This window comes from Heterodontus francisci, chromosome 35, assembly GCF_036365525.1.
Source record: "Heterodontus francisci isolate sHetFra1 chromosome 35, sHetFra1.hap1, whole genome shotgun sequence".
Lineage (NCBI taxonomy): Eukaryota > Metazoa > Chordata > Chondrichthyes > Heterodontiformes > Heterodontidae > Heterodontus > Heterodontus francisci.
Window position 1 is genome coordinate 40,279,337 of NC_090405.1, and position 25,577 is coordinate 40,304,913.

Sequence of the window (25,577 nt, forward strand, 5' to 3'; positions counted from 1 at the left end):
TTTTTAAGCAAAAGTGACTTTGCCAAACACAGGCCAGTTATTTCAGGCAGTTCCTCTTTAACTCTTGTATTTACATATGTGTAGTATTGAAGTTTTATTTCTAAGGACTCAGTGCTGCCAGGCATCTCTCCCAAGATTCACTCTCTCTGCTATGTCTCCCTCCCACAATTCTCTCTCAGCCACATGCATCTTCCACGATTCTCTGCTGGTATTTCCTCAAGGCACTTCTCCAAGCTAGTATAGGAACTGAGTGGAAGCTGCATCCTGAACGAATGCTAGTGACCAGGAGAGTCCACAGGGATTACAGCAGGTTGAAGTTAGTTTTACCATCTATCACTTAGTGCGTAAATCGTGTTAACTGTGTGTAAGTAGCCGAGAGCCTACTTTTGATTTACAGGCAAGTGCAGCAGCCAATCTGCACACAGCATAGTCCTCCAAACGGCAATGAAGTGAATGACCAGTTAATCTGTTCTGCTGTTGGTTGAGGGATAAATGTTGGCTGGGCCACCCGAGAAGAACAGAGTTTTTAAAAAAAAAAACCTCTCACCCCGCAGCACTAACCCGTAGAGATCAGATTCAATCCCTTGTTTCTGCTGAGGCCGACTCCAAATAGCACTAAGGCAGTACAACTGGTCAATGCCCCTGGGTTGGGAGAGGAATCCAGTTTTGAAGGCATGCATCGGACTCTTGTCTAAAACTATGCTCAGTCGTTGAAAATATTTAAGGCTGAGATCGCCAGACCTTTGGACTCTACAGGAATCAAAGGATATGGGGATTGGGTGGGAAAGTGAAGTTGAGGCCAAGGATTGGCCATGACATTATTGAATGATGGAGCAGGCTCAAGGGGACGTATGGCGCACTCCTGCTCCTATTTCTTATATATTTTAATTGGCCAATGCTTCAGCCGTTAACACAAGAACCGAAGAAATGATTAATAAAAAGATAGATCCTCAGTTCGGATAAACTTTAAACTTTATTTTCACAAGTTTACATGCTGCAATTAATTAGTTAAACGGTACTTATCTTTTGCCCCAGCTTGTATGCAAAAACCCAAAAGAAACTTTTTAGTCTCAGTGCTTAAACCCAAAATAAATCTGTACATAGCATATAAAACTACTGGTAAATTGTAGTATTCAGAAAGGTCTTCAACCGTCACCAGATGTGACCACACTCATTCCAAAAACTGGATAGTTATAGTACCCAGTCACAATACTTAATTGTTTATAGTCCCTGATTTTAAAAAACGGTACAATGTCACTTTGCTATACAGTAACATGGGTTTCTGCAAGAAGCAAAATATAATGAATATTACAAAATTGAAATGAAATGACATACTTCAAATTTAACTTTTTTCCAAACCTTTTTTGTAACTCTATTCAACATATATATGTAAACAATTACCCACAACACGCATCCTAGTTTCTCATTAACATTTCTGACTGTGAAGGCAAAGTTAAGGTTACAAATTGCTCGACATCCTATAGGCATTGAGAACTCAATTCTCCAATTATCAGTTGCACTGTTCCTGAAATTCGTAGGCAAGTCTCCTATTCTGATTGTCCCCCGCTTCAGACCACTTTAAATAGTTTTGACGTTGCGGGCCCAATGATTCCAGGCTAACCTCAAAACAGGTTGTAAAATGATCCATTTTTCTGCTCCATTTACGATGCAACGCAGACCCTATCATCTGGTGTCAGAGTTTGCAAGTAGGAAGTTAGCAAAAATAAAGCACCCAGACTATTGGAATCTGCCTGGAAGAAAAACTCAAGAACATACCAAGCCCAAATTTATGATGCCAGCTGGATTTTATTTTATTTTAGACAGCGTAATCTTTAAAAGGATTCTGATGAATACTTGTGCTTTTCAAGGTGAAGGTGAGAACGGGAACATTTTGTTGTTCCAAGCAGCCACTGTCTGAGTCAAATGTTCTCACAGAAGCTGAGAGGGAAAGCTTCTGTACTCCACCCTCTGCTATGTTCCCTCAGCCCCATAAGACACCCACTACAACACGAGAGGGAGATGCCCATTTCTACACCAGTTGATCTGCAGCCTTTCTGAATTGGATAACCAATTTTGCCAAGCGACAGAGGAGCCATCAGTCTTAGATGCTCCTGACGCCAGACCACAAGGGTTCAAAAGCCAACGTGGTAACCCATCGTTATAAATGGGAAGAGCAGAGGTTAAACAGACACCAGCGTTTTTAAAACCATGAGAGGAATCACATTTATTGTTTCGCTCTTTTTTGTGCGCTGGCTTCCTCCAAGTTACTAAAGTGGTTAGATCTGAGATGATACTATCTCAAAGGCTGGTCATCCAGGTTCATTTCAAAGCTCCTATACTCCCAGCTGATTCACACACCAGGAGCATAATATCCAGGAACAAACCCAACTGACTCTTCGAAAGTACACAGACTCTGAGGTTAACATTTCATTTATTTATTTACTTGGCCTCAATTCTTTGGTAGCCTTCCAGATCCAACAAACACATCAGCTGGAGATCAAACTGTCCCTGGTCCTCATTTGTCCAACTAACTACACATTCCTGGGAGATTGCAGTGAACTGATGTCCTGGATTCAGCAGTTTTATGATCCAATTAGCTCCAGCTTCATTCAAATGTAAAAGTGGACAAAGATATTTGGTCAAACCTCAAAACTTCTTCATTTATCAAATACTGACAGTTATGTGGTCAAATAGAAGAATGACAGTTCTGGCAAACAATTATCTGTGCTCCTGATCAGTGTCAAGCTCTCAAAGGTAATGCACATCATTAAACGAAGAGCCCACCTCCATTGTCCCAATTATGTCCCAATCCCTCAGCCAACTAATGAGATGAACTGACTCTTCCATTTCCCGTACCAGTTCCTGCATCCTCGTGGACACAAAGTCAAACTGTTAAATTCTGGACATCATAAATTAAGGAATCACACTCAATTATACAACCTGGATTAAGATGTCTAACTTAGTGCTCTTAACAACCACTGCCAAGAGGAGACTTTACCTGTGTTGTCTTAGCTGGATTTGAATCAAGATCTCAGAAGTGAATGGGAAATGTTTTAATCCGCTGCACCTACCTGATTAACCTCACCAAACCTTAGTTCAGTCGACTTAGCCATTTAAACTGACCCAACAAGACTCAATCAGCCACAGAGACATTAATTTCTCATCGATATTTTTCGATGGCAATTCAGCTTGTACCATTTATATTCCCAAGATATTCCTGTGCTGAAGCTAAATCATTACACTCAAATCATTCTCCAGAAAGTGCTTCATCAAAATATGAATTCAGGTTCTAACCTTCTGAAAGTACAAACATACTTCTGCAATGTTTGCATGAAGTGCTAAATGGAATGTTCAAGCTCTGTGATCCACAACCCAACTAACCATTCCAACAGAGAGCAACAAGAGTCATTATTTATTTTTTTAAAGGTATCAGAATGTCCGCCCTCTGTCCTTCCAATCTCCTGTAAATCCAGCAAGCTCAAGACTACCAGAAAGGTTGACCATTGTTGTACAAAGTTGTTTAGTTCAAGGCATTCATTAATGCTTGTGCTTGCTTCAGTTCTGAGGGAAGAAGCAACAAGAGTAGCTATCAGTCATGATCAATATGCAATTTACTCCAACAACTTGCATTTATATAGCACCTTTCATGGATCCCAAGCTGCTTTGCAAGAGTGTAATCAGTCAAAGATTGGCACCGAGCTAAAGGCGGCGGCATTAAGGCAGCTGACCTATAGCTTGGTCAAAGAGGTAGGTTACAAGGAGTCTCTTATATTGAGAGGTGGAGAGGCAAAGAGGTTTAGGAAGGGAATTCCACAGCTTAGGACCTAGACGGCTGAAGGCACGGCCACCAATTGTATTACAAAGGGAGTAGGGAATGCCCAAGAGGTCAGAGTTGAAGGGACGCAGAGTTCTCAAAGGGTTGTAGAAGGTTATGGAGATGGGGAGCAGGCAAGGCCATGAGAGGATTTGAACAGGAGAATGAGAATTTTAAAGACAGACATTGAACCTCTGCGGAATATCTTATGACTGAAATAGGAGATGCAAAGCAGCACATTGGTAAGAAATTTGCCTTTAATCAGTTGAAATAAGTGCAACATAAGATTTTACAGAACACAAAAATGGGCCCAGTCGAATTTCTGACTCCACCCCCTATCCCTCTACCATTTGTTCGAGGCCTGACCTACCAGCGAGTAAGACTCTGAACTTGTTGGCTGTCACTGAAACGACTGTGGGCTCCACAGCACCCGTGTCTACATTCCGAACATTGATCTTCAGGTGAATGATAGATTCGTTCACCTCCTTCAGCTCACTGGAACTCAGTGTGTAGTCCACTCTCCATGACACGGAGTCTAGTTTGTTCACTGCACACAGATCAAATACCACAAGAATAGTTAGGGTCACACAGTTTAAAAAGGGGAGAAAAAATCCTATCTGCTCCCTACTACACTTCAACATCTCTACTGTGCTTGGCAACGTCTCATTCACATTGAACTAAATTGTAGCGAGTCCAAATAACCGACGTATCAACAAACCTCGAGAAAGGATAATGCCACTTACGCCTGAGGCTACTCTCCTTTAATCTGTCCTGAAGGGCAGTCTGTTTGTCTTCATAAGATTTACAGAGTGCAGCAGCATGTTCTGAAATGTTAAGCACGAGATGCCGTTAAGGAGATTCTTGGCCCAGCATTAAAGATATTATCAAAGGTCATTTAGGGAGTACAGTGGAATCTTCATAATGAGAGCACTCTGTTCAAAGCAAACCAGTCCACTAACCCAAAACACTCTTAATTATTTTCATAAGAACTAGGCCATATTGACACAAAATTTAAAATAGCTCTTCAATAATGACTTAAAATGGCTGTGAAATAGAAAATGCTGAAAGTTAGTAATGGGTCTGTTAGCAATCTGTAAAGAGGAAAGGCAGATTATAATACTTCAGATTTGTACCTTAGTGTTTAAATCCCTTCATGGCCTCATCCCTCCCACAACTCTATAATCTCCTCCAGCTTTAAAACTCCTCTCTCTGTTCCTCTTGTGCATCGCTCTCTTTCCCTATATCCTACCATTGCGGCCATACCTTCAGCTGTTTAAGCCCCAGCTCTGGAATTCCCTCCCTATAACATCACACCTCCCTCTTGTCCTTGAAGACCCTTCTTTAAACCCACCAGCTTTTGGTTACTCTTCCTAGCATCTTTTTTGGCTCCAGTGTCCATTTTTGTCTGATTATGCCTCAGCCTTAGGATCTACTTCTATGTTAAAGGTACTAAATGAAGGCAAGTTGATGCTGCTTTTGTTGTTCATCAGAACTGAAAACTGACAGATACTGAGGAATTGAAAAAACACAAGGGGGAGGTGAGAGAATCATTGGAAATTAATGTTAGAGAATGATCAGTAGGTTGAATAATTTGCAAATTGCTTAACTGTATAAAAAAGTCATCAATGTTATGCCATAGGTATATAAAAAAAGGACAAAAGAACGCACAAATAATGGGGGTAAAAAGGCACAAGAGATTCATACAATCAAAAACAGGGAAAAATAAGGAAAGAGAAAGCACTTACAGCAATATTAAAATTAACACAATTAGTAAAACTAATTACTTTGTGAATTGTTTTGGTTAGACTGAAAGCTCAATGGGCTCAACGTTTCGTAACTTGAAGGGAAAAATAGACAGCAACTTCAAAGTAATTTATTTTAGTAATTACTCGGGGACCGTTTAATTACCACAAACGCTTTTCATCTGTCTGGTCAGAGTATTCTTTAAGTTTTGGTACCATCCCTCTGCTGGTTTCTTCTGATTTTGGGAATTTTTAAAAAATTCATTTATGGGATGTTGGCATCACTGGCAAGGCCAGCGTTTATTGCCCATCCCTAATTGCCCTTGAGAAGGTGGTGGCAAGCCGCCTTCTTGAATAGAACTGAGTGGCTTGCTCGGCCATGTCAGAGGGCAGTTGAAAGTCAACCATGTTATTGTGAGTCTGCAGTCACAGGTAAGACAACACATTTCCTAAAAAGACATGAGTGAAGCAGATGGCTTTTCATGATAACCATTACTGATAGTAGCTCTTTTTTTTTATTCCAGGTTTATTTAATCAACTAAATTTAAATTCCCCAGCTGCTGCGGTCAGATTTGAACTCATGTCTCCAGATCATTAGTCTTGGCCTCTGGATTACTATACCAGTAACATTACTGCTATGCTACTGTACCCCATTTTACAAGCAGTCACCAACTTATGGAGAAACTTCCTAGCAATTAGCCTCTAACTGACCCCTGTATGTGCCAATTTACCTTAAAGTGACATGCCAGACTGCAGCTCGACCTTAGCAGGAGAATATTAGATTGTTTGTGCATGGTTTAGCACTGCGGGTCCTTACAAGAGAGCATATACTTTGATTGTCTAGGAGCAACATTTGAGGAGATCTTGTAAAAAAAAGATACAATCGCAAATCTAGGGACCTAAACAGGTGAACACACTATGCCTGGAATACAAACAAACAGCAGCGCACTGGGTCACATAACAAAAGGAATGGCTTTATCACTGACCTTTAGTGCCACTTTGTACAGGACGAGTCGTGTACATATCCAGTGTTACACAGAATGTCCAGCAGAGAAACAGACCATTTGGCCCAACTTGTCTATGCGGCACATGAGCCTCCTCCCATCCCGCTTCATCTCATCCTATTAGCATATCCTTCTATTCCTTTCACCCTCATTTGTTATCTAACATCTCTTAAATGCATCTATGCTACTTGCCTCAACTACTCCATGTGGCAGTGAATCCTGCATTCCAACCACTCTCTGGGTAAAGATGTTTCTCCTGAATTTCCTATAAGATTTATTAGCAATTTCTTAAATCAGATTTTAAACAAATCAAAAATATCACTATTATTCATTCAGGTGGAACCACAATACCTTTTGGCAGACCAAGTTGTTGTAATTCACTCGATAATGATTCACCATCAACGCCATATTTGGCAGCACTTAATAAAATAAAGTTTAGCACCGCAATAGTGGCCTTTATATCGCTGGTTTCTGGAATTCAAAAATGGAAAAAGATCTGATTAATTTTTTTTTTTTTAAGGAGTACTGAATGTCCTTTGTGCAACTTTACAAAGACTTTCATTTTGTAACAGAACAATTGCGGAAAAAAAAACACTAACTTTATGACTTCAGAGTGCTAAAGAAAAATGTTACGAAATGAAATGTTTTAAACTCTACAGAAAGCATGCTGATGACACCACCATCAAGTAGAAACTTTTCCACGTTGATACTGCAACTTATATCAGTTTTTTCTGTAGCTGGGTACGGCAGTTTCTTCCTATGGGTGTATCACTGAATTTCATTATCTGTGCAGACACAGGTAGAGTGTCTCATTGGATATTACGTGATTAGCAGCTGGATCAATGGTGCACAGGTTGGAGGCTCGTCAATGGTGTACATGATTGCACTGTTGTTGGCCTCCGGTTGGTTTGGTGTGGACCTGATAGTCTTTGCTCACCATTCTTTTTGCATATTCATATCAAACTGACTGTCTTTTATTCTGCATATAAGTAATAAGATTCTCTGGCCAATATGAATATATATGAAGGTATCATTTGTGTTACATGGCACTGAATGAATGGTTGCAAGTGCATAGCATTTTTAAACTTATCTGAGCATTGCAAAACTAATCAGACAATATACATGAAAAAGCTTTATATAAACTTACCAAACTTGGCATCTGCAGTGAGTTTTGTAATCTTCTCATACTAAAAGCGGAGAGACAACAGGCAATAAATTATTGCTGGCGCAGCGAAAGTCTGATTTGTTGCTAATGCAAAGAAGCTTCTCAAAAACCCAATCGGTTGATGTTCCTCCTACACTACAGAAACAAATACACAGTCTAAAGCGAGGCCCGTGTTTTCAAAGACTGTATTTGCATTGCTCACTGCATTTAGCTGCCCATCACCTGAATTGTCACCTTCATGATGCTACCAAGTGGTCAGCCAGGCACCAATGTCCAAGCTTACTATTGGCAGGAGAGCGATTGCAAGGCACTGGAATATTGTTTTATAGTCATTTGAGGGATTGCTTTTTCTATTATTGTACTCCCTGATCAGGCAGCAGTCGTACCTCCACCACTTTACCTTTGTAAATCTATAATGTGGATGCTTACAGCAAGTGGCCTACTCTGTAACTGGCTGGCGGGGGGTCAGCGGGAGTGAAACAGAACTTATCCAAATGTTCCTCCCTTCCTTAAGGGGGTGATTGTAGAGAGAGTTCGTCAGCTGCAGGCCAAGAGTTGATTTTGCTAAATAAGAGCCACATAACAGCATAGCAAGCACATCTCAGGGAAGGATCACAGAGAATGTACCAAGTACGTGTTGACATTCAGTAGAAGTATGCTGGCGTGATGCGTTACTGCAGCCTAACAGCTGACTGCACATTTTATTGAAGGATAAATCAAAATACTTAAGGATGAGTAAACGGCGGGAATTTTACGCACTTCCTGAAAGAAACACGGACTACAGGCCTTTATAAATTCCTGCCTTCCTGCTGCTTGCTGGAGTTGTGGAAACCATTGTTACTGACTGATCTGCATCCCGAAGCATGGGTTTCCCACATCCATTAAACTGAAGCAATTCAATGATAAATTATTACCAGTGCAGAAAATAAACAAGAACTAAGGAGCAAACATGAGCAGGTTGGTGTCTTTTATAGAGTTGAAGTATCCAAATCGAGTAAGATTTGTTCTTTGGTCCACTCTGCACTTTCGTCTGGAACAATTAATTTGGGCAACGTGAGAAAATGGGATCAGATGTTGAAATCTAAAAGATTGTCAATTGCATTAGATATTGAACCCCAGGTTTTTGACCCAGCCACAATAGCTGTTACAGGCAAAATCCTAGGATACATTTTTAAAGGGAAATGTAATACCGAACCTTATCCTCAAACTTTTAATGTGTAGTATGAGTTTCTCCCTTGCAGCTCTTTTTACTTTCCTTCGCTATAAAAGTCAGTCAGTGGCCATGATTTCAGAATGTGGGCAACGCTGGCAAGGCCAGCATTTATTGTCCATTCCTAGTTGCCCTCGAGAAGGGCTGCCTTCTTGAACCTCTGCAATCCACGTGGTGAAGGTCCTCAAGTACTCCCGCAATGCTGTTGGATTGGAGTTTCATGATTTCGACCGTACAATGAAGAAGGAATGGTGATATATGTCACATCAGTGTAATGTGACTCGGAGGTGGTAGTGTTCCCATGCGCCTGCTGCCCTTGTCCATCTAGGTGGTAGAGGCCATGGAGTTAGAAGGTTATGGTGTAATGCAACAGGTTTTATAGCCATAGAAGAGGGGCAAGAGAAGGAAGTATTTAGAAGCCAGAAAATCATGGCAAAAAAAAAAGGAACTTTCCCTCACATGTGATACCAAGGTGAGGCACACTGCTGCTTGAAGGTCTGAGCTACCTACACAGGTCCTATATTAATACTTAAAAAAAAATGTTACTTACATCAATTCCATCTCCCAGCAGGTCTTTCAGTACCTGGACACACAGCAGCTTCATTTTCACAGAAGACTGGCAGAAAAAAATCAATGATATTAAAAGAAAGGGGAGCACAACCATAAAATCAATCTTGTATTCGCCTCATGCACAGATTGCCCATTCCAGCATGAATGAGAAATCCTTTGACACAGAAAATATGGAATGAAATGAGCCAGACCATTAAATACCAGCAATATGAAGTTGTCAATACTATTACTGTCAGGATGGTTCGCATTTTAACTGGTAGTCTGCCCCACGAATCATGTTAAGTTTGAAGTAGGTCTGGAATACAAAGAGAAGGAAGGGGTGCTTCAGTTGTACAGAGCCTTGGTCAGACACTGTCTGGAGTACTACGTTCAGCTCTGGGACCCGCACCCAGGTTTACAGGATTGAATTCCAAGGACAGGTTGCATAAACCTAGCTTGTATTTCTGTGAGTTTAGAAGGTTGAGGAATGATCTAATTGATATGTTCAAAATAATAAGGCAAATACAGAGAAAGTATTTCCTCCGATGAAGGAATCCAGTACAAGTCTGCAAATTACAGCCAATGTATTTTGTGAAATACAGGAAGTACTTCTTTCAAACAGCAGAAATCTCTCCCCCAACATGGCTGTGGTTGATTGGTCAGTTGAAACTTTTAAGACCAAGATTGATAGATTTTTATTCAGTGAGTGCATCAAGGGATGTGGCTCAAAATCAGGTAAATGGAGTTGAGGTACAGATCAACCATGATCTAAATGAATGGGGAACCGGCTCAAGGGGCTGAACGGACTACTCCTGCTCAACTCCCTGGAGTGGGGCTTGAACATGACTAAGATCACTGACTAAGATGGACTATCAAGGAAGAAGAGAACAGAGGGTTATAATGATAGATTTAGATGAGGAAAGATGGGAGGAGGCTCGAGTGGAGCATAAACGCCAGCGTGAACTGGTTGGGCCGAATGGCCTGTTTCTGTGTCGAATATCCTACGTAATATTGCAAGTGAGACTGTGAGATTACTTTCTCCATGCTAATCACACTGTGCGCCCAACCCTCAGGAGACTTATGAAGACTTATGTTAAACAAATTCCTGCCAATAAATATCTTTATGCAGAAGATACAGCAAGCATGGTTTTCACTTAATGACCCGTTTAATTAAAAAGTCATTTAACTTGTTCCCTTATATGCAAGTGACACAAGTACATGGACTAAAGCAAGAACTGCAAAGCAAATTTCGCATAATGGCAGCAAATCAGTGTTGGACAAGAGCTTTGGTGCACAAAAGGTAATTAATTGAACATTAACAAGGTGCGATGTATTTATATAAAAACAGAAAGTGCTGGAAATACTCAGCAGGTCTGGCAGCAACTGTGGAGAGAAAAGCAGAGTTAATGTTTCAGGTCAGTGACCTTTCATCAGAACTGATCTAAATGAATGGGGAATGTGATTTACTTATGCTTGTTCTTTCATTCAATGCACCTTAATGGGCTACAAACTAGAGAAAAAGCACAGCCACTTCTGTCCAAAATAAACATAACACTTCAGGCACTATAATCGTCAAGTGGGTGATCAGCTCATTTTCGCTGATGTACGTGTCTGCCGGTTTCAAACATGGATGTTTTAATTGGCGGCGGCTGTATTTTTGTGTACACAGGGCAGTCCAATAAGGTTATAGTACTGACTTACACTATAATGTTAGTTCACTTGTGCAATAGGAAAAGGACCTATTGTTGATGAACTGAAAGATAAGTTGCTGCCAAGTCGATTTATGTTTGTTGGTCTCAGGAAATGCAGACTAGCTCTTGCACATTTACTGGTTTGCAACACTGTTTGTCATTGTTCACCAGAATTGTTTTTTTCTTGATGGCGAGTCCTTGCTAAATAGTTACAGGCTGCCCTGTTCTTCACCAGGAGGGGTGTTTTGTTAATACTTTGGCCTCCTGGCACTGGAACAGCAGACAGATGTACGAATCAAGGAACACTGTTTCCTTAAAAATCAGGAAAAACGATATGTGGGAAAGACTAACGGAAACTAAAGAGGGGCATTAACGTGGGATTTCTGAAGAACTGGATGAGGGCGGGTGAGGTAGGGGGGGGCTGGTGGTGGGATGGCTAGTGCAATCCAGCAGTTTCTGTTAGACCCATAGAACATTCGTGCTGGAACGAAGATTACAAGGTGTGGGACTGGGATGAATTGCAAACTTACTGGAAACAAAAAAAAAATGCAGACTGGGTGCACTGAAAGGACAGTTCCCATGTTGTACTTTCCATATAATCTACAATTTCACTCTACACAACGCACAGAGGCAACGTCTTTCCTTTAACTCTGATTTAGATAGACACCTTTCGGATGAGGTGTTAAACCGAAGCCCCGCCTCCCCTCTCAGGTGGGCATAAAAGGTCCCATGGCACAATTTTGAAGAACAGCGGGCCGAAATATCCCTGGTGTCCTGGCCAATATTTATTCCTCAACCAACAACTAAAATAGTCTGCCTGGTCATCATCACATTGCTGTTTGGGGGAGCTTGCTGTGCGCAAATTGGCTGCTGCGTTTCCTACATCACAACAGTGGTACACTTCAAAAAGTACTTCATTGGTCGCGAAGCACTTTGTGACATCCTGAGGTTGTGAGATTTTGCTTTACGTTTCCAAAAGAAGGAGGCAGCGCTACAGGGAAGTTTGAATTTTGGCACCTAGCTCTAATCTCCTGTTGGAAGCAAACCGACAGTAAAGTTATTGATTGTGACAAAACATTGCAAATGATGTCTAAAGATCAACTACTTGCTAAACCAATCACGATTAGAACTTAGACGACTACTGAATAAGTTGCATTCGTGTAAAGACTATTTCCTTTGGCACAGTTGCTAGGTTAGAGCTCACAGCATAACAATACTCAAACATTCTGAAGGTTGAATACTCAACTATTTTTGCCAAGGTGCTGATCTCTGCCAGAACCCAGTCCGGGCAATCCAGATCACCACAGAAACGGAACCGCTGCAAGGTAGAAGGTCACAGTGTCAACATCTCCCTCTCTAAGTAACATGAAAGTTACAATACAAAACTAAAGGCACGAATCTGAAATGTAAAGACCTACATGAAAATATTTTATAGTAATTATTCAAAAATATGTTGAACAGACAGCATATAAATGACAGAAAAACATGTTATAGTTTATACACATCAGGAAAGATTGAACAGGCTGGAGCTCTTTGCTCTAGAAAAGAGAAAGCCGAGGGGTGACATGATAGAGGTTTACAAGATTATGAAAGGGTTTGATCGGGTATACATAGAGAAAATATTTCCACTTGTAGAGAAAACCAAAACCAGGAGCCATAAATACAAGACAGTCACTAATATATCCAATAGGGAATTCAGAAGGAATTTCTTTACCCAGAGAGTGGATAGAATGTGAAACTTGCTACCACAAGGAGTATGAGGCAAATAGCATAAATATTTAAGGAGAAGTTCGATAAATACAAGGGAGAAAGGTTATGCTGATATGCTTAGATGAAGTAGGATAGGAGAAGACGTGTGGAGCATAAATACTGGCATGTTGGGCCAAATGGCCTGTTTTTGTGCTCGAGATTCTATGTAATATTCAACAGAGGGATACAAGGAAAGGGTGGGGGCGTGGGACTAGCCAAGTTGCTCTTGCAGAGAGCCAGCAGGTACATGATGGGCTGAATGGCCTCCTTCTGTGCTGTAACCATTCTATGATATGAGAGGAAAATTAACAATTAAATCAGAGATGAAGATACAGTTCTCAAAAGGGGAACCTACCAGGGCAAAGCAGTCCAGTTGATTAACAGCTCAAACACCAGAGTCAATTTTCACCCTGGCACTCTTTCCCTCCACCCCCACCCCCCCCCCCCCCCCCCCAACAAAGCCGACTCCAATGGCACCTCCCACGCTCATGACTCCACCATCAAGGTGGACAGAAACAGGAAGATCATAAGAAGACCCATCACCCACAAGTCACATGCCATGCTGATTTGATACATATGCCACCATATCTTCATCAGTGCTAGGTTAAAATTCTGGAATTCAATGCTTAACGCCATTAAAAAGGGGGCAGCAGTAGTTGAAGAAGATGACCCACCATCACCTTCTCAACATAACTAGGGATGGTCAATAAATGTGGCCTTGCCAGTGGCAACCACCACCCATGAGACATACGTACAAACCAGCAACAGACAACTTTCCATCATCAAAATCACGCAATTATAGCAAGTGCAACTGATGTCAGCTGCTGAAGAGAAGGCCTTTGGTGTACCATCGCTGACTAGCTCCATTTGATTTTATAACACCAGGCTGCCCTGATAGTTCAATGAGTTTATCCAATGAACCATAAAGATCATGGAAATCCCAGGTTCAACTGAGAGTTAGCTGATCTCATGGCGACAAGGCTACTAAAAGAATTTGCATTCATTTATCACTTTTCACATGCTAAAATTCTCCATAGCCGATGAATTGCTCCTGAAGCATTATCACTATGGTTGTGTAGAAATCGACAACATCTAAATCGCACCCAAGGTGTTGTTGTCTGGAGGACGAATGTTGGCCAAGACACTGGGAGACCTTGCCTGCTCTGGGAAAATGCCAGGGTTTCTTTGCATCCACCTGAAGTGGGAGACGTAACCTTGCTTTAAAGCCTCATCCAAAAGAGAGCACCTTTGACACCGCAGCTCTCCTTCAGTACTGCAGATTTTGTGTTCGAGTCTGAATCAGAATTTACCAACTAAGCCTAGCCGACACAGCACAGGCAGAAACATTTGAGATGCTTAAAGTGCAGCTGAAAGCTTGATGGGGAAGTTAAGTTACTTCAGAATGGGTTCCAATGAGCTGAATGTACTTTTCTAATGAATATCACTGCTTATTTTAAGAATTTGTAATTTATTTACCTGACGAGTCAGCTGATGTTATACAGATCAAAACAATGATAGTTCAAGTAACTTTAAAATACAGGCTACTTATTTCTGTGAAAAAAGGTTGTTAAAATATATCCAATAACCATTGCAAGCAAATACTGACAAAGTTACATTTCAACAATTACTACATCTACAAGTAACTTCAGTTGATCTCTTATCGCTCAGGTACAAATAGCTATGTTAAATTAATATTTTGTAGCTGCACGATTACTACAGGGGTTATAGATAAAATGCCTAAAATGCAGCACTGAGGATGTGCTGCACTGTGGGTGGTGCCATCGTTTGGATGAGATGTTAAACCGAGACCCTTGCCTGCCCTCTCAGGTGGATGTAAAAGATAATATTTTGAGTGCAGGGGAGTGTATCCCAGTGGTGGTCATTATCCCATTTCTGTTTATGGAAGCTTGCTGTATGTAGATTGGCTGCTGCTTTTCCTACATTACTACAATGCCTACACTTCAAAAGTATTTCAAAGGCTGTAAAGCACTTTAGGACATTCTGAAGCAGACGTTATAGAAATGCAAGTCTTTCTTTCAAGGCCAGTCATCACATGCATTGAGAGAGGCTGGCTATAGTTCTCCGTGACTGTTGCTGGTGAGGTAGTGGTCAGCTTACCTGTGATCCATCAAGCATAGGAGGAGACCACTCGGCCCATCGTGCCTGTGCCCCCTCTTAGAGTTATCCAATTAGTCCCACTTCCCTGTGCTTTCCCCACAGCCCTGCAAACTTTTCAAGTATATATCCAATTCCCTTTTGAAGATTACTGCTTGTGTATCCTGGCTGCATTTCAAAATCATAAGACATTTGCTACAGTAGCAGCTTGACATCTGATGTCATGTGAACTTGCTCAGAACTTAAAAGTTTTTGGTACAGGCTCTTATATGGACTCCAGTGCAGTTAAACTTCAGAGTTCCAAGTTACCTTTTTCAAAGTTACATAAAGTGACAAAGTGGATGGGTTAAAAAGAAAATTAAATTCTGCAAGCAGGAAAGAGGCAAGGTGTTGCAATACATTTTGGCAATGTTTTAAAAACTAGATTCTGGATAACTATACATACAAACACACAGAAACATTTATAAACTATAGTTAGGTTACAAACTAGGAGCATGAACATCGGATTTAATATATTTGAACTCAAAGATAGGGCTACAATATTTTATAAAGCGAATCTGGGCTCACTCTACCCGACGTGCACCCACACCATCTGAGGCTGCGGAGTGCCCTCTGATCCAGTTCCCTGGACATTCACATCCAGTTACTCAGACATTTCGGCGCCCGGGGCAGTTTTCTCTTCACCGAATTCACAGGAAAACTGCTCGCAATGTGGGGTTTCGATGTCGGGGGTGCGGAGCGGGCGTGCACTGCAGCTGCAGAGCGCGACCCACGCGTGAAGTCCCGCAGGGAATTCACCCCTTCTACTGGATGGAAGCAGGAGACCAACGTCCCTCCCGCCAATCAGAACCCGCGGAACCTGATTTGAATCCGCTAATAGTTACGGAGTTCATTCAGCGACACGTTTCATGAACTGGAGACGCAGTACCTCATTTGGAGACTGTCTCTCGGAAAACAGGGACAACCTGGTTACTCTACTCAGAGGCTAAACTGCAGCAGTTCCCGATCCAGGCTTGCCCACACCCCAACCATACAGCCTAATTTTGCACCGTTGGGCAATGAGCCCCAGTCATGCAAGCACACCCTAATGAACAGAGGGCATTTGATTTCCAATCTGGTTTCTGCAGAGCTGTCACTTTGCTGAGAGGTTCAGCCTTTACCACTTGGGCTTCTCTGCACAAAGCTGAGCAGCAATAATTGGGTCAGGATCACTTCTACCTTCTCCCTCTTCGCAACTAGGTAAAGGCCAGGCACCATCCCTGCTTCCCCTGGCTGCTGCCCATCCCCTGCAATGCAACACTCACCATGGTGACTCCAGGCTGCACTTCCACCAGGAACCTGGTGTGTCAATCAGCTGAGTTCAGCCTGACTGCTGCTGCAACTGGCCAACTGCAAGCCTTCCAAGGGAATCACCACTCAGCTGGCCAACTATGAGCTTTTCATGGGAAAGTTTTCCTAAACTTTCTCTGAAACTATTCAGCAGAATAGTTTTTTTTAAAAGCCAACCAACATCAACAACCTGCATTTATATGGCACCCTTAATGTAATAAACCATGCAAAGATGCGTCGCAGGAGCATTATAAAGCAATATTCGACACCAAGACACATAAGGAGTTATTAGGGTAGGTGGCCAAAACCTTGGTCAAAGAAGTAGATTTTAAGAAGTGTCTTAAAGGAGGAAAGAGAAGCAGAGAGGTTGAAGGAGGGAATTCCAACATAGGTAAAATGATGCACAAACAGAGTTTTTTCTACTTCGTGATAGTTGCAGTTTTGCCTCTGCCATGTCAAGAGGTTGCTATAGTGAATCAGGCCACAAGTGAAGCAGCCCGTTTGTCATTTATTGGAGAATTTGTAAATGCATGAAACCAATAAGGGTTTACGGTCATGGAGTAACGAACTGAGACTGGAACGTAATTGTTTTATTTGCCCTTATTCATAGATATTCCATCTCCACCCTTTCTGCTGTCAAACTCTGAGTCAGGTAGCTGCCATGCTTCTTGTATGCATGCCAATCAACAGTGTTTTCAGTGGCCAGAATATTTTCCAAAAACTGCAAGACTTGGGTTGGAGCAGTGTTGGGGAAAACAGGAGGGCAAATGGAAGCAGTCAAAAACCAGAGTGGTGTATTGGGTGAATTTGGCAGGGTTGGCAAGTCTGATCGGAGATGTTCTGGGAGGTTCGATCACGTGACATCTGACCACATGATGTCCAGTCACTTGACAACTGCAGATGAAATTGCATTTACTTAATAAATGTTGGTTCCTCCCTGTTAGTTTAGGTATTTTTGCTCATAGTTTTGTGCCATTAACTGAAGTGCTAGAAGTTCCAAGAACCAAGAGAACACCTGTCAGCAGGACACCCAGGAGAGGAAACCAGAGGCTGGAGGAGCTTTGATTCTGCTGGTAACTAATGGCGACTCTCAGAAATTTCACTTAAAATTAATTAATAAAAATCTGGAATTGAAAGGTAGTCTTAGTAATGGTGCCGTGAAATTATCATCGATTGTTGTAAAAACCTAAGTTCACTCAGGTCCTTTAGGGAAGGAAATCTGCCATCCTTACCTGGTCTGGCCTACATGTGACTCCAGATCCACAGCAATAGCTGCCCTCTGAAATGGCCTGGCAAGCCAGACAGTTGTGAAGGGCAGTTAGTATCGGGCAACAAATGCTGGCCTTGCCAGTGATGCCCAAATCCCATGAAAGCATAAAAAAACTAAGAGTTCCCTCATAATCAACTGTAATACTATAACTCACTGATAATCTATAGGTAATGCGCCGATATCCTACTTGTAATGAGTAGCAATCCTATAACCCATTTAACTACAGCCAGAACTCCCCTGCACTGAACAAGTGCAGTCAGGCACCCTAGTTTTAACTGTCACTAATTCATTCAACTACAGTTCACTAGGAGCCTCAGTCAGAGCCAATCTGTACTTGGGCTTCACACTTCACAGACTGACCTGAACTAAACCACAAGATATCGCACAAAGGGCAGTGGGCTTGGTGTTTGGGGCATTTTTCACAGGGCACATCGTCCTAAATTCAGCTCAGCGCCAACATTTCTAAGCCACTTCCAGGTCTGTGCTGACCTTCTCTCCTGTAACCACATTCCCCTGAGATACTTTTATATTCATCATTTTTAGGGGCAGCACAGTGGTGCAGTGGTTAGCACTGCAGCCTCACAGCTCTCGCGACCTGGGTTCAGTTCTGGGTACTGTTTGTGCAGAGTTTGCAAGTTCTCCCTGTGACCGTGTGGGTTTCCACTGGGTGCTCCGGTTTCTTCCCACAGCCAAAGACTTGCAGGTTGATGGGTAAATTGGCCATTGTCAGTTGCCCCTAGTGTAGATGGTAGGAGAATGGTGGGGATGTGGTAGGGAATATGGGATTAATGTAGGATTAGTATAAATGGGTGATTGTTGGTTGGCACAGACTCGGTGGGCCAAAGGGCCTGTTTCAGTGCTGTATCTCTCTATTTTCAAATATTTATTGCATTCCCTTTTCAATGATGTTCTAGTCTCTGCCTCTGTAGCTGCTTGTGGTGTAATAACCCTGTTTAAAAACCTTTCTTCTCCCTTGGTTTTTCTAGTGAGAATCTTCAGTCCCCTTTATTGTCCACTTACCCACCAGTGAAATAATCTTTCATTATTTGCCCACAGTAAGGGGGTTTCACTTGGCCCTTTACTGATTGCTCCTTTCTCAGTACCGCACCATGTTGCTGCTGCTGCTGCTCTGGACTCTGCAGGCAATGCTGAGTTTCACATTGAACCAATTCCCAATCTCACTCTCCTCCACTGCACCCCCCGCCCCCCGATCCCCACCCGGCCCAAGCTTCAATCCCTCAGTCTCCCTCGCCCTTCCCACCTGAACCCCAGTCTTCCAAACCTTAATCTCCAGACTCCCTCTCTCCTCCGAGCTCTCTCTCTTGAACCTATTTTCCCAGTCTTCCTCTATCCCCCAACATCTGCAGTCTGCCACACAACCCCCCTCCCCAACTCCCGCATCCTCGGAACCCCGCCTCCCCTTCTTCCATTGAGCCATTTCCCATCCCCAGTCTGCTGTCACTCTCCACCGCACCCCCTCATTCCTTAAGTTCCCATACCCAGCCCTCTAGTCACTGTTCACCCTAGCCCCACATCTAGCACTTCTCTGTCGCTCTGACTGTACACTCCCACCCCCATACTTCTGGTCACCGCTAAGCGGGGCCTGCTGTCTGCAGTGACTGGGTGACAGCAGGGAGTGGGGAGGGAGGGAGGGGTCAGTGATGCAGTGGGTAATATAACTGATGGGAGGGGGGAAAAGTACCAGCATGAATGCAGTGTGAGCATTCAGTTTGCACTGGGTTGCAAGGGGAAACGAGTGGCGGTATCAATTGAGGGGGAGAAGGAGCACAGTGTATTAACTGGGAGAGTTGTGGGGAAAAGTGTGCCATGAAAGGAGAGTTGGATGGGGTCCAGGGTGGGTGGGGGTTAGAGGATGCCTCTGTGAACCACCCTTGAAAAAACTGGTTGGAGTGACTGTTGAGGTAATTTTTGGAGCAGTAGTGTTCTGATTGAAAATCCAAATGTTTTGCCTTCAAGGTTAAAAAATTGTGAAATATAAAAGTGATCAAAATGAACCAGAAATTTTAACGTAATAATTAAAAATACTCCAGGGGGATGCCCCCTAGCACTGCAACATCAACCTTTCAGGAACATATGTTTCCTTTCCTCCAGTATAACTGTTGTGCATACAAGCAGCATAATTTACAACGCTCAGGGATCTACATTTTTTAAATACTCCTTTACAGGGTGGGGTGTTGGTGGCAAGACCAGCACTTATTGCCCATCCCTAACTCCCCTTGACAACTGAGTAGCTTGCCGGGCTATTTCAGAGGGCAGTTAACAATCAACCACATTGTTGTGGGTCTGGAGTCACATATAGGCCAGACCAGGTAAGGATGGCAGATTTCCTTCCTGAGAGGGCCAGATGGGCTGTTAACAACCATCTGAATTTTTTCATACTTGTCAATACTGACACTAGCTTTCTATTCCAGGTTTACTTAATTAATTACATTTAAATTCCCCAATTATAGTGTTTTATATTTATCGTTACTGACACTAGCTTTTTATTCCACGTTTACTTAATGAACTAAATTTTAATTTTCCAATTATAATGGTGAGATTTCAACTTATGTCTACAGATCATTAGTCCAGGCGTCTGACTATTCGTCCAGTTGCATAACCACCATGCTGCCCTACGCCTGACACATCAGCCCTATCTTCAGTTGCACCTTTGTAGGACACGTGCTCAGGTTTTTCTTGGTCAGGTGTTGCCGTTGTTCATTTATTGCTTTTTGAATGAGGTGTTAGGTGGACACTCCACCTGCCCTCTCAAATGGATGCAAATATTTATTTATCTGTCAGCCAACAACACTAAAACCGATCAAGTGGTCACTATCATGTTGCTGTTTGTGGGGGCTTGCTGTGCAAAATTTGATTGCTGCTTTTCCTACAACAGTGATTTCAGTTCAAAAATCTCTCACTGGCTGCAAAGCACTTTGGGATAATCTGAGGTTGTGAAAGGCGCTATATAAACACAAGTGTTTTTTTCTTCAAAGGGTCTGGGAGATAATCAGATTTCTGCCATTCTGGGCCTTAGATGCTCAGGTACCACAAGCCTTAGCGATTCTGTGTTCTATCCAGTTTTTCTGTTACTGTTGACTTACTGGGGATGTTATTTCTGTGACTGAATATTAGTTTTTTTTTAAAAAACTACATCCTGCATTAATAACATTTTTTCTTTGGGTATCTGACAGTCTTTTGGAAGTTAGAGCAGAGTTCGAAAGGTGCCACCACGGAATGAAGACAGCCATTCGGCCCATTATTCAGCTGCTGTCCAATTAATCTCGCTCAATTGCTCTTTCCCCATAAATGTTTCCTTTGAGCATTTATCCAATTCCCTTTTGAAAAGTACTATCGTATCAGCTTCCACCACCCATTCGAGTAGTGCAGTGTTTGCAAAAACACCCTGCCTCAGAGCAACAATTTTCTGGAACAACAACAACAACCCTTTTCTTGGAGGTCAGGTGCCTCTTGGCTGGGAGGTCTAACTTGGTACTCTTTGGTGTGGAGTTCCTTGCGACTGTTGCTGGTTACGCTTGGCTCGGATGACCACAGACAACTCGTTGGCGCTGTAGGAGTCGATGGGCAGGTAGGCGCGGGGCCGCTTTGCAGGGCTTTTTTTTTGAGGGCCACTATTCGGCTGCGGGAGGGGTCCGAACGCCGGGCTAAACCGAGTAATCGAGAGCTGGGCCGCAGCGCTCGAAGGGAGGAGGAACAAGGGGCGGCTCATCAATACCTTCCCAGGTTGGGAAAGTCGTCGGGAGGCAGCGGAGCCCAGCACCCTACTGGAGGAGGGTGGGTAAGGGGGACTGGGGAAGGGTAAGGGGGGAGGGGAAGAGGAGGATTGGGAGGGGAAGAGAGGGGAAAAGGGGGTGGTGTGTGGGAGGGGAAGAGGGGGTGGCAGGTGGTTGGGGGGAAGGGGCAGAGGGAATGGGAAAAGAGGGTGATTGGGGGGGGGAAGTGGGGTGGGTGGGCAAGGGGAAGAGTGGGTGGGAGGGGGGGGTATGATGATCGTGGGGGTGGGTTGGGAGGGTGGATGGGGAAGAGGTGGTGGGAGGGGAAGGGAAGAGGTGGTGGGAGGGGAAGGGGAAGAGGAGGTGGGAGGGAGGGTGAGGAAGGGGAACGGGGAAGAGGGGGGGAAGTGGAAGAGGGGTGGCAAGGGAAAGAGGGGGTGGTGGGGAGGGAAGGGAAAGAGGGGGTGGTGGGGAGGGAAGGGAAAGAGGGGGGGTGGGAGGGAACAAAGAACAGCACAGCACAGGAACAGGCCATTTGGCCCTCCAAGCCTGCGCCGATCTTGATGCCTGCCTAAACTAAACCCTTCTGCACTTCCGGGGTCCGTATCCCTCTATTCCCATCCTATTCCTGTCAAGTTGCCTCTTAAACGTCATTATCGTACCTGCTTCCACTACCTCACCCGGCAGCAAGTTCCAGGCACTCACCACCCTCTGTGTAAAGAACTTGCCTTGCACATCCCCTCTAAACTTTGCCCCTCTCACCTTAAACCTATGTCCCCTAGTAACTGACTCTTCCACCCTGGGAAAAAGCTTCTGACTATCCACTCTGTCCATGCTGCTCATAACTTTGTAAACCTCTATCATGTCACCCCTCCACCTCTGTCGTTCCAGTGAAAACAATCCGAGTTTATCCAGCCTCTCCTCATAGCTAATGCCCTCCAGACCAGACAACATCCTGGTAAACCTCTTCTGTACCCTCTCCAAAGCTTCCACGTCCTTCTGGTAGTGTGGCAACCAGAATTGCAAGCAATATTCTAAGTGTGGCCTAACTAAAGTTCTGTACAGCTGCAACATGACTTGCCAATTTTTATATTCTATGCCCCGACCAATGAAGGCAAGCATGCCGTATGCCTTCTTGACTACCTTATCCACCTGCGTTGCCACTTTCAGTGACCTGTGGACCTGTACGCCTAGATCTCTCTGCCTGTCAATACTCCTAAGGGTTCTGCCATTTACTGTATACTTCCCACCTGCATTAGATCTTCCAAAATGCATTACCTCACATTTATCCGGATTAAACTCCATCTGCCATTTCTCCGCCCGAGTCTCCAACCGATCTTCTCCTGCAGTATCCTCTGACAATCCTCATCACTATCCGCAACTCCACCAACCTTTGTGTCGTCCACAAACTTACTAATCAGACCGACTACATTTTCCTCCAAATCATTTATATATACTACAAAGAGCAAAGGTCCCAGCACTGATCCCTGCGGAACACCACTAGTCACAGCCCTCCATTCAGAAAAGCACCCTTCCACTGCTACCCTCTGTCTTCTATGACAGAGCCAGTTCTGTATCCATCTTGCCAGCTCACCTCTGATCCCATGTGATACCTTTTGTACCAGTCTGCCATGAGGGACCTTGTCAAAGGCTTTACTAAAGTCCATATAAATAATATCCTCTGCCCTTCCTTCATCAATTATCTTCGTCACTTCCTCAAAAAACTCCATCAAATTAGTAAGACATGACCTCCCCTTCACAAAACCATGCTGCCCCTCGCTAAAAGTTTGTTTGTTTCCAAATGGGAGTAAATCCTGTCCCGAAGAATCCTCTCTACTAATTTCCCTACCACTGATGTAAGGCTCACCGGCCTATAATTTCCTGGATTATCCTTGCTACCCTTCTTAAACAAAGGAACAACATTGGCTATTCTCCAGTCCTCTGGGACCTCACCTGTAGCCAATGAGGATGCAAAGATTTCTGTCAAGGCCCCAGCAATTTCTTCCCTTGCCTCCCTCAGTATTCTAGGGTAGATCCCATCAGGCCCTGGGGACTTATCTACCTTAATGCTTTGCAAGACACCCAACACCACCTCCTTTTTGATAATGAGATGACTGAGACTATCTACACTCCCTTCCCTAGGCTCATCATCCACCAAGTCCTTCTCTTTGGTGAATACTGATGCAAAGTACTCATTTAGTAGCTCGTGCATTTCCTCTGGCTCCACTCATAGATTCCCTTCTCTGTCCTTGAGCGGGCCAACCCTTTCCCTGGTTACCCTCTTGCTCTTTATATATGTATAAAAAGCCTTGGGATTTTCCTTAATCCTGTTTGCCAATGACATTTCATGACCCCTTTTAGCCCTCCTGACTCCTTGCTTAAGTTCCTTCCTACTGTCTTTATATTCCTAGCCTTCCAGCCCTGACGAATGCTTCCTTTTTCTTTTTGATTAAGCTCACAATATCCCGCGTTATCCAAGGTTCCTGAAACTTGCCAAACTTATCCTTCATCCTCACAGGAACATGCTGGTCCTGGATTCTAATCAACTGACCTTTGAAAGACTCCCACATGTCAGATGTTGATTTACCCTCAAACAGCCGCCCCCAATCTAAATTCTTCAGTTCCTGCCTAATATTGTTATAATTCGCCTTCCCCAATTTAGCACCTTCACCTGAGGACTACTCTTATCCTTATCCACAAGTACCTTAAACCTTATGGAATTATGGTCACTGTTCCCGAAATGCTCCCCTACTGAAACTTCGACCACCTGGCCGGGCTCATTCCCCAATACCAGGTCCAGAATGGCCCCATCCCTAGTTGGACTATCTACATATTGTTTCAAGAAGCCCTCCTGGATGCTCCTTACAAATTCTGCCCCATCCAAGCCCCTAGCACTGTGAGGAAGAGGAAGAGTGGGTGGGTGGGGAAGAGGGGGGCGGGAGTGGAAGGGGGGGTAGGTCGGAGAGGAAGGGAAGGGAAAGAGGGGTTGGGGAAGAGGGTGGGTGGGAGGAGAAGGGGAGGGGAAAGAGGGGGCGGTGGGTGGGAGGGGGAGGAGGGTGAGTGCGAGGGGAAGGGGGGTGGGTGAGGAAGAGGAGGGTGAGTGGGAGGGGAAGAGGTAGATGGGTGGGAGGGGAAGGGGGGGGGTTTGGGTGGGAGGGGAAGAGGGGGGTGGTTTGGGTGGGGGGGGAAAAAGGGGGGGTGGTTTGGGTGGGAGGGGAAGGGGGGGTGGTTTGGGTGGGAGGGGAAGGGGGGGGTTGGGTGGGAGGGGAAGAGGGGGGTGAGTGGGAGGGGAAAGGAAAGAGGGGGTTGGGTAGGAGGGGAAGAGGGGGGTGAGTGGGAGGGGAAAGGAAAGATGAGGGTGGGTGGGAGGGGGAAGAGGACGGTGAGTGGGTGGAAGGGGTAGGGGGGTGGGAGGGGAAAGGAAAGAGGGGGGTGGGTGGGAGGGAGGGGAAGAGGACGGTGAGTGGGTGGAAGAGGGAGGGGGGTGGGTGGGAGGAAGGGGAAGAGGGGGGGTGGGTGGGTGGGAGGAAGGGGGTGGTGGAGGAAGGGGAAGAGGGGGTGGAAGGGGAAGTGGGGGGAGGGGGTGGGAGGGAAAGGGGAAGAGTGGGTGGGGGGGGTGGGGTGGGAGGGAGGGTAAGGGGAAGAGGGGGATGGGAGGGAGGGGGTGGGAGGGGAAGAGGGGGGGTGGGTGGGAGGGAGGGGAAGAGGAAGAGGGGGAGGGAGGGGCAGAGGGGGTGGGAGGGAGGTAGGGGTTGTGAGTGAGAGGAAGGGGGAAGGGGGTGTGGGTGAGAGGGGGAAGTGAAGGGGTCAGGAGGGGGAAGGGGGGTGGGTGAGAGTCGGGAAGGGAAGGGGGTGTGGGTGGGAGGGAGGGGTAAGGCGGTGTGGGAGGAAGGGGAATGGGTGGGAGGGAGGGAGGGATGGGGAAAGGGAAGGAGGTGGGAGCGAAGGGAAATGGGGGTTGGAGGGAGGGGGATAGTAAGAAGGGGGGTGGGAGGGATCGAGAGGGATGGAAAGGAATAGGTGGGAGGGAGGGGGAAGGAGAGTTAGAGGGGCGGGTTGAAGGAGAAGAATGAGGGCGGGAGGGGGCTGAAGGGAATGGGAAGAGAGGGAGGGGGAAGGAACGGAATGAGGTGGGTGGGAGGGAGGGGGGATGGTGAAGAGGAGGCAGATGGAGAGCATGCGCTTTGACTCGTACGATTACAGTG

At 44.6% G+C, this 25,577-nt stretch overlaps 2 protein-coding genes across 8 annotated transcripts in view; one reads left to right on the top strand and one right to left on the bottom strand.

The window, feature by feature from the left end:
• The window catches only part of LOC137350638 (zinc finger CCCH domain-containing protein 10-like), a 57,291-nt gene that overhangs the window by 24,605 nt on the left and 7,109 nt on the right, over nt 1-25,577 (top strand). Inside the window, exon 1 of one of the 3 annotated variants that reach the window (XM_068015412.1) lies at nt 21,148-21,227. The exons of 1 other annotated variant lie outside the window; for it this stretch is intronic. The gene's annotated coding sequence lies outside the window, so the exon portion shown is untranslated. One more of the 3 variants, XM_068015411.1, reaches the window with a different exon arrangement.
• Nucleotides 955-16,409, bottom strand: commd4 (COMM domain containing 4). Of its 5 annotated transcripts, none has more exons than XM_068015405.1 (8): nt 16,344-16,409; nt 12,422-12,493; nt 9,486-9,551; nt 7,708-7,747; nt 6,912-7,031; nt 4,558-4,638; nt 4,185-4,361; nt 955-3,561 (listed from the first exon to the last, which is right to left on the bottom strand). In XM_068015405.1, exons 1-8 carry the CDS (start codon nt 16,344-16,346, stop codon nt 3,521-3,523), a joined length of 600 nt encoding a protein of 199 aa, XP_067871506.1. In that variant the 5' UTR covers nt 16,347-16,409; the 3' UTR covers nt 955-3,520. The 5 variants fall into 5 exon arrangements, with proteins under 5 accessions (XP_067871506.1, XP_067871505.1, XP_067871508.1 ...); XM_068015404.1 differs by lacking the exon at nt 16,344-16,409 and adding an exon at nt 16,258-16,329; XM_068015407.1 differs by lacking the exon at nt 16,344-16,409 and adding an exon at nt 15,968-16,251.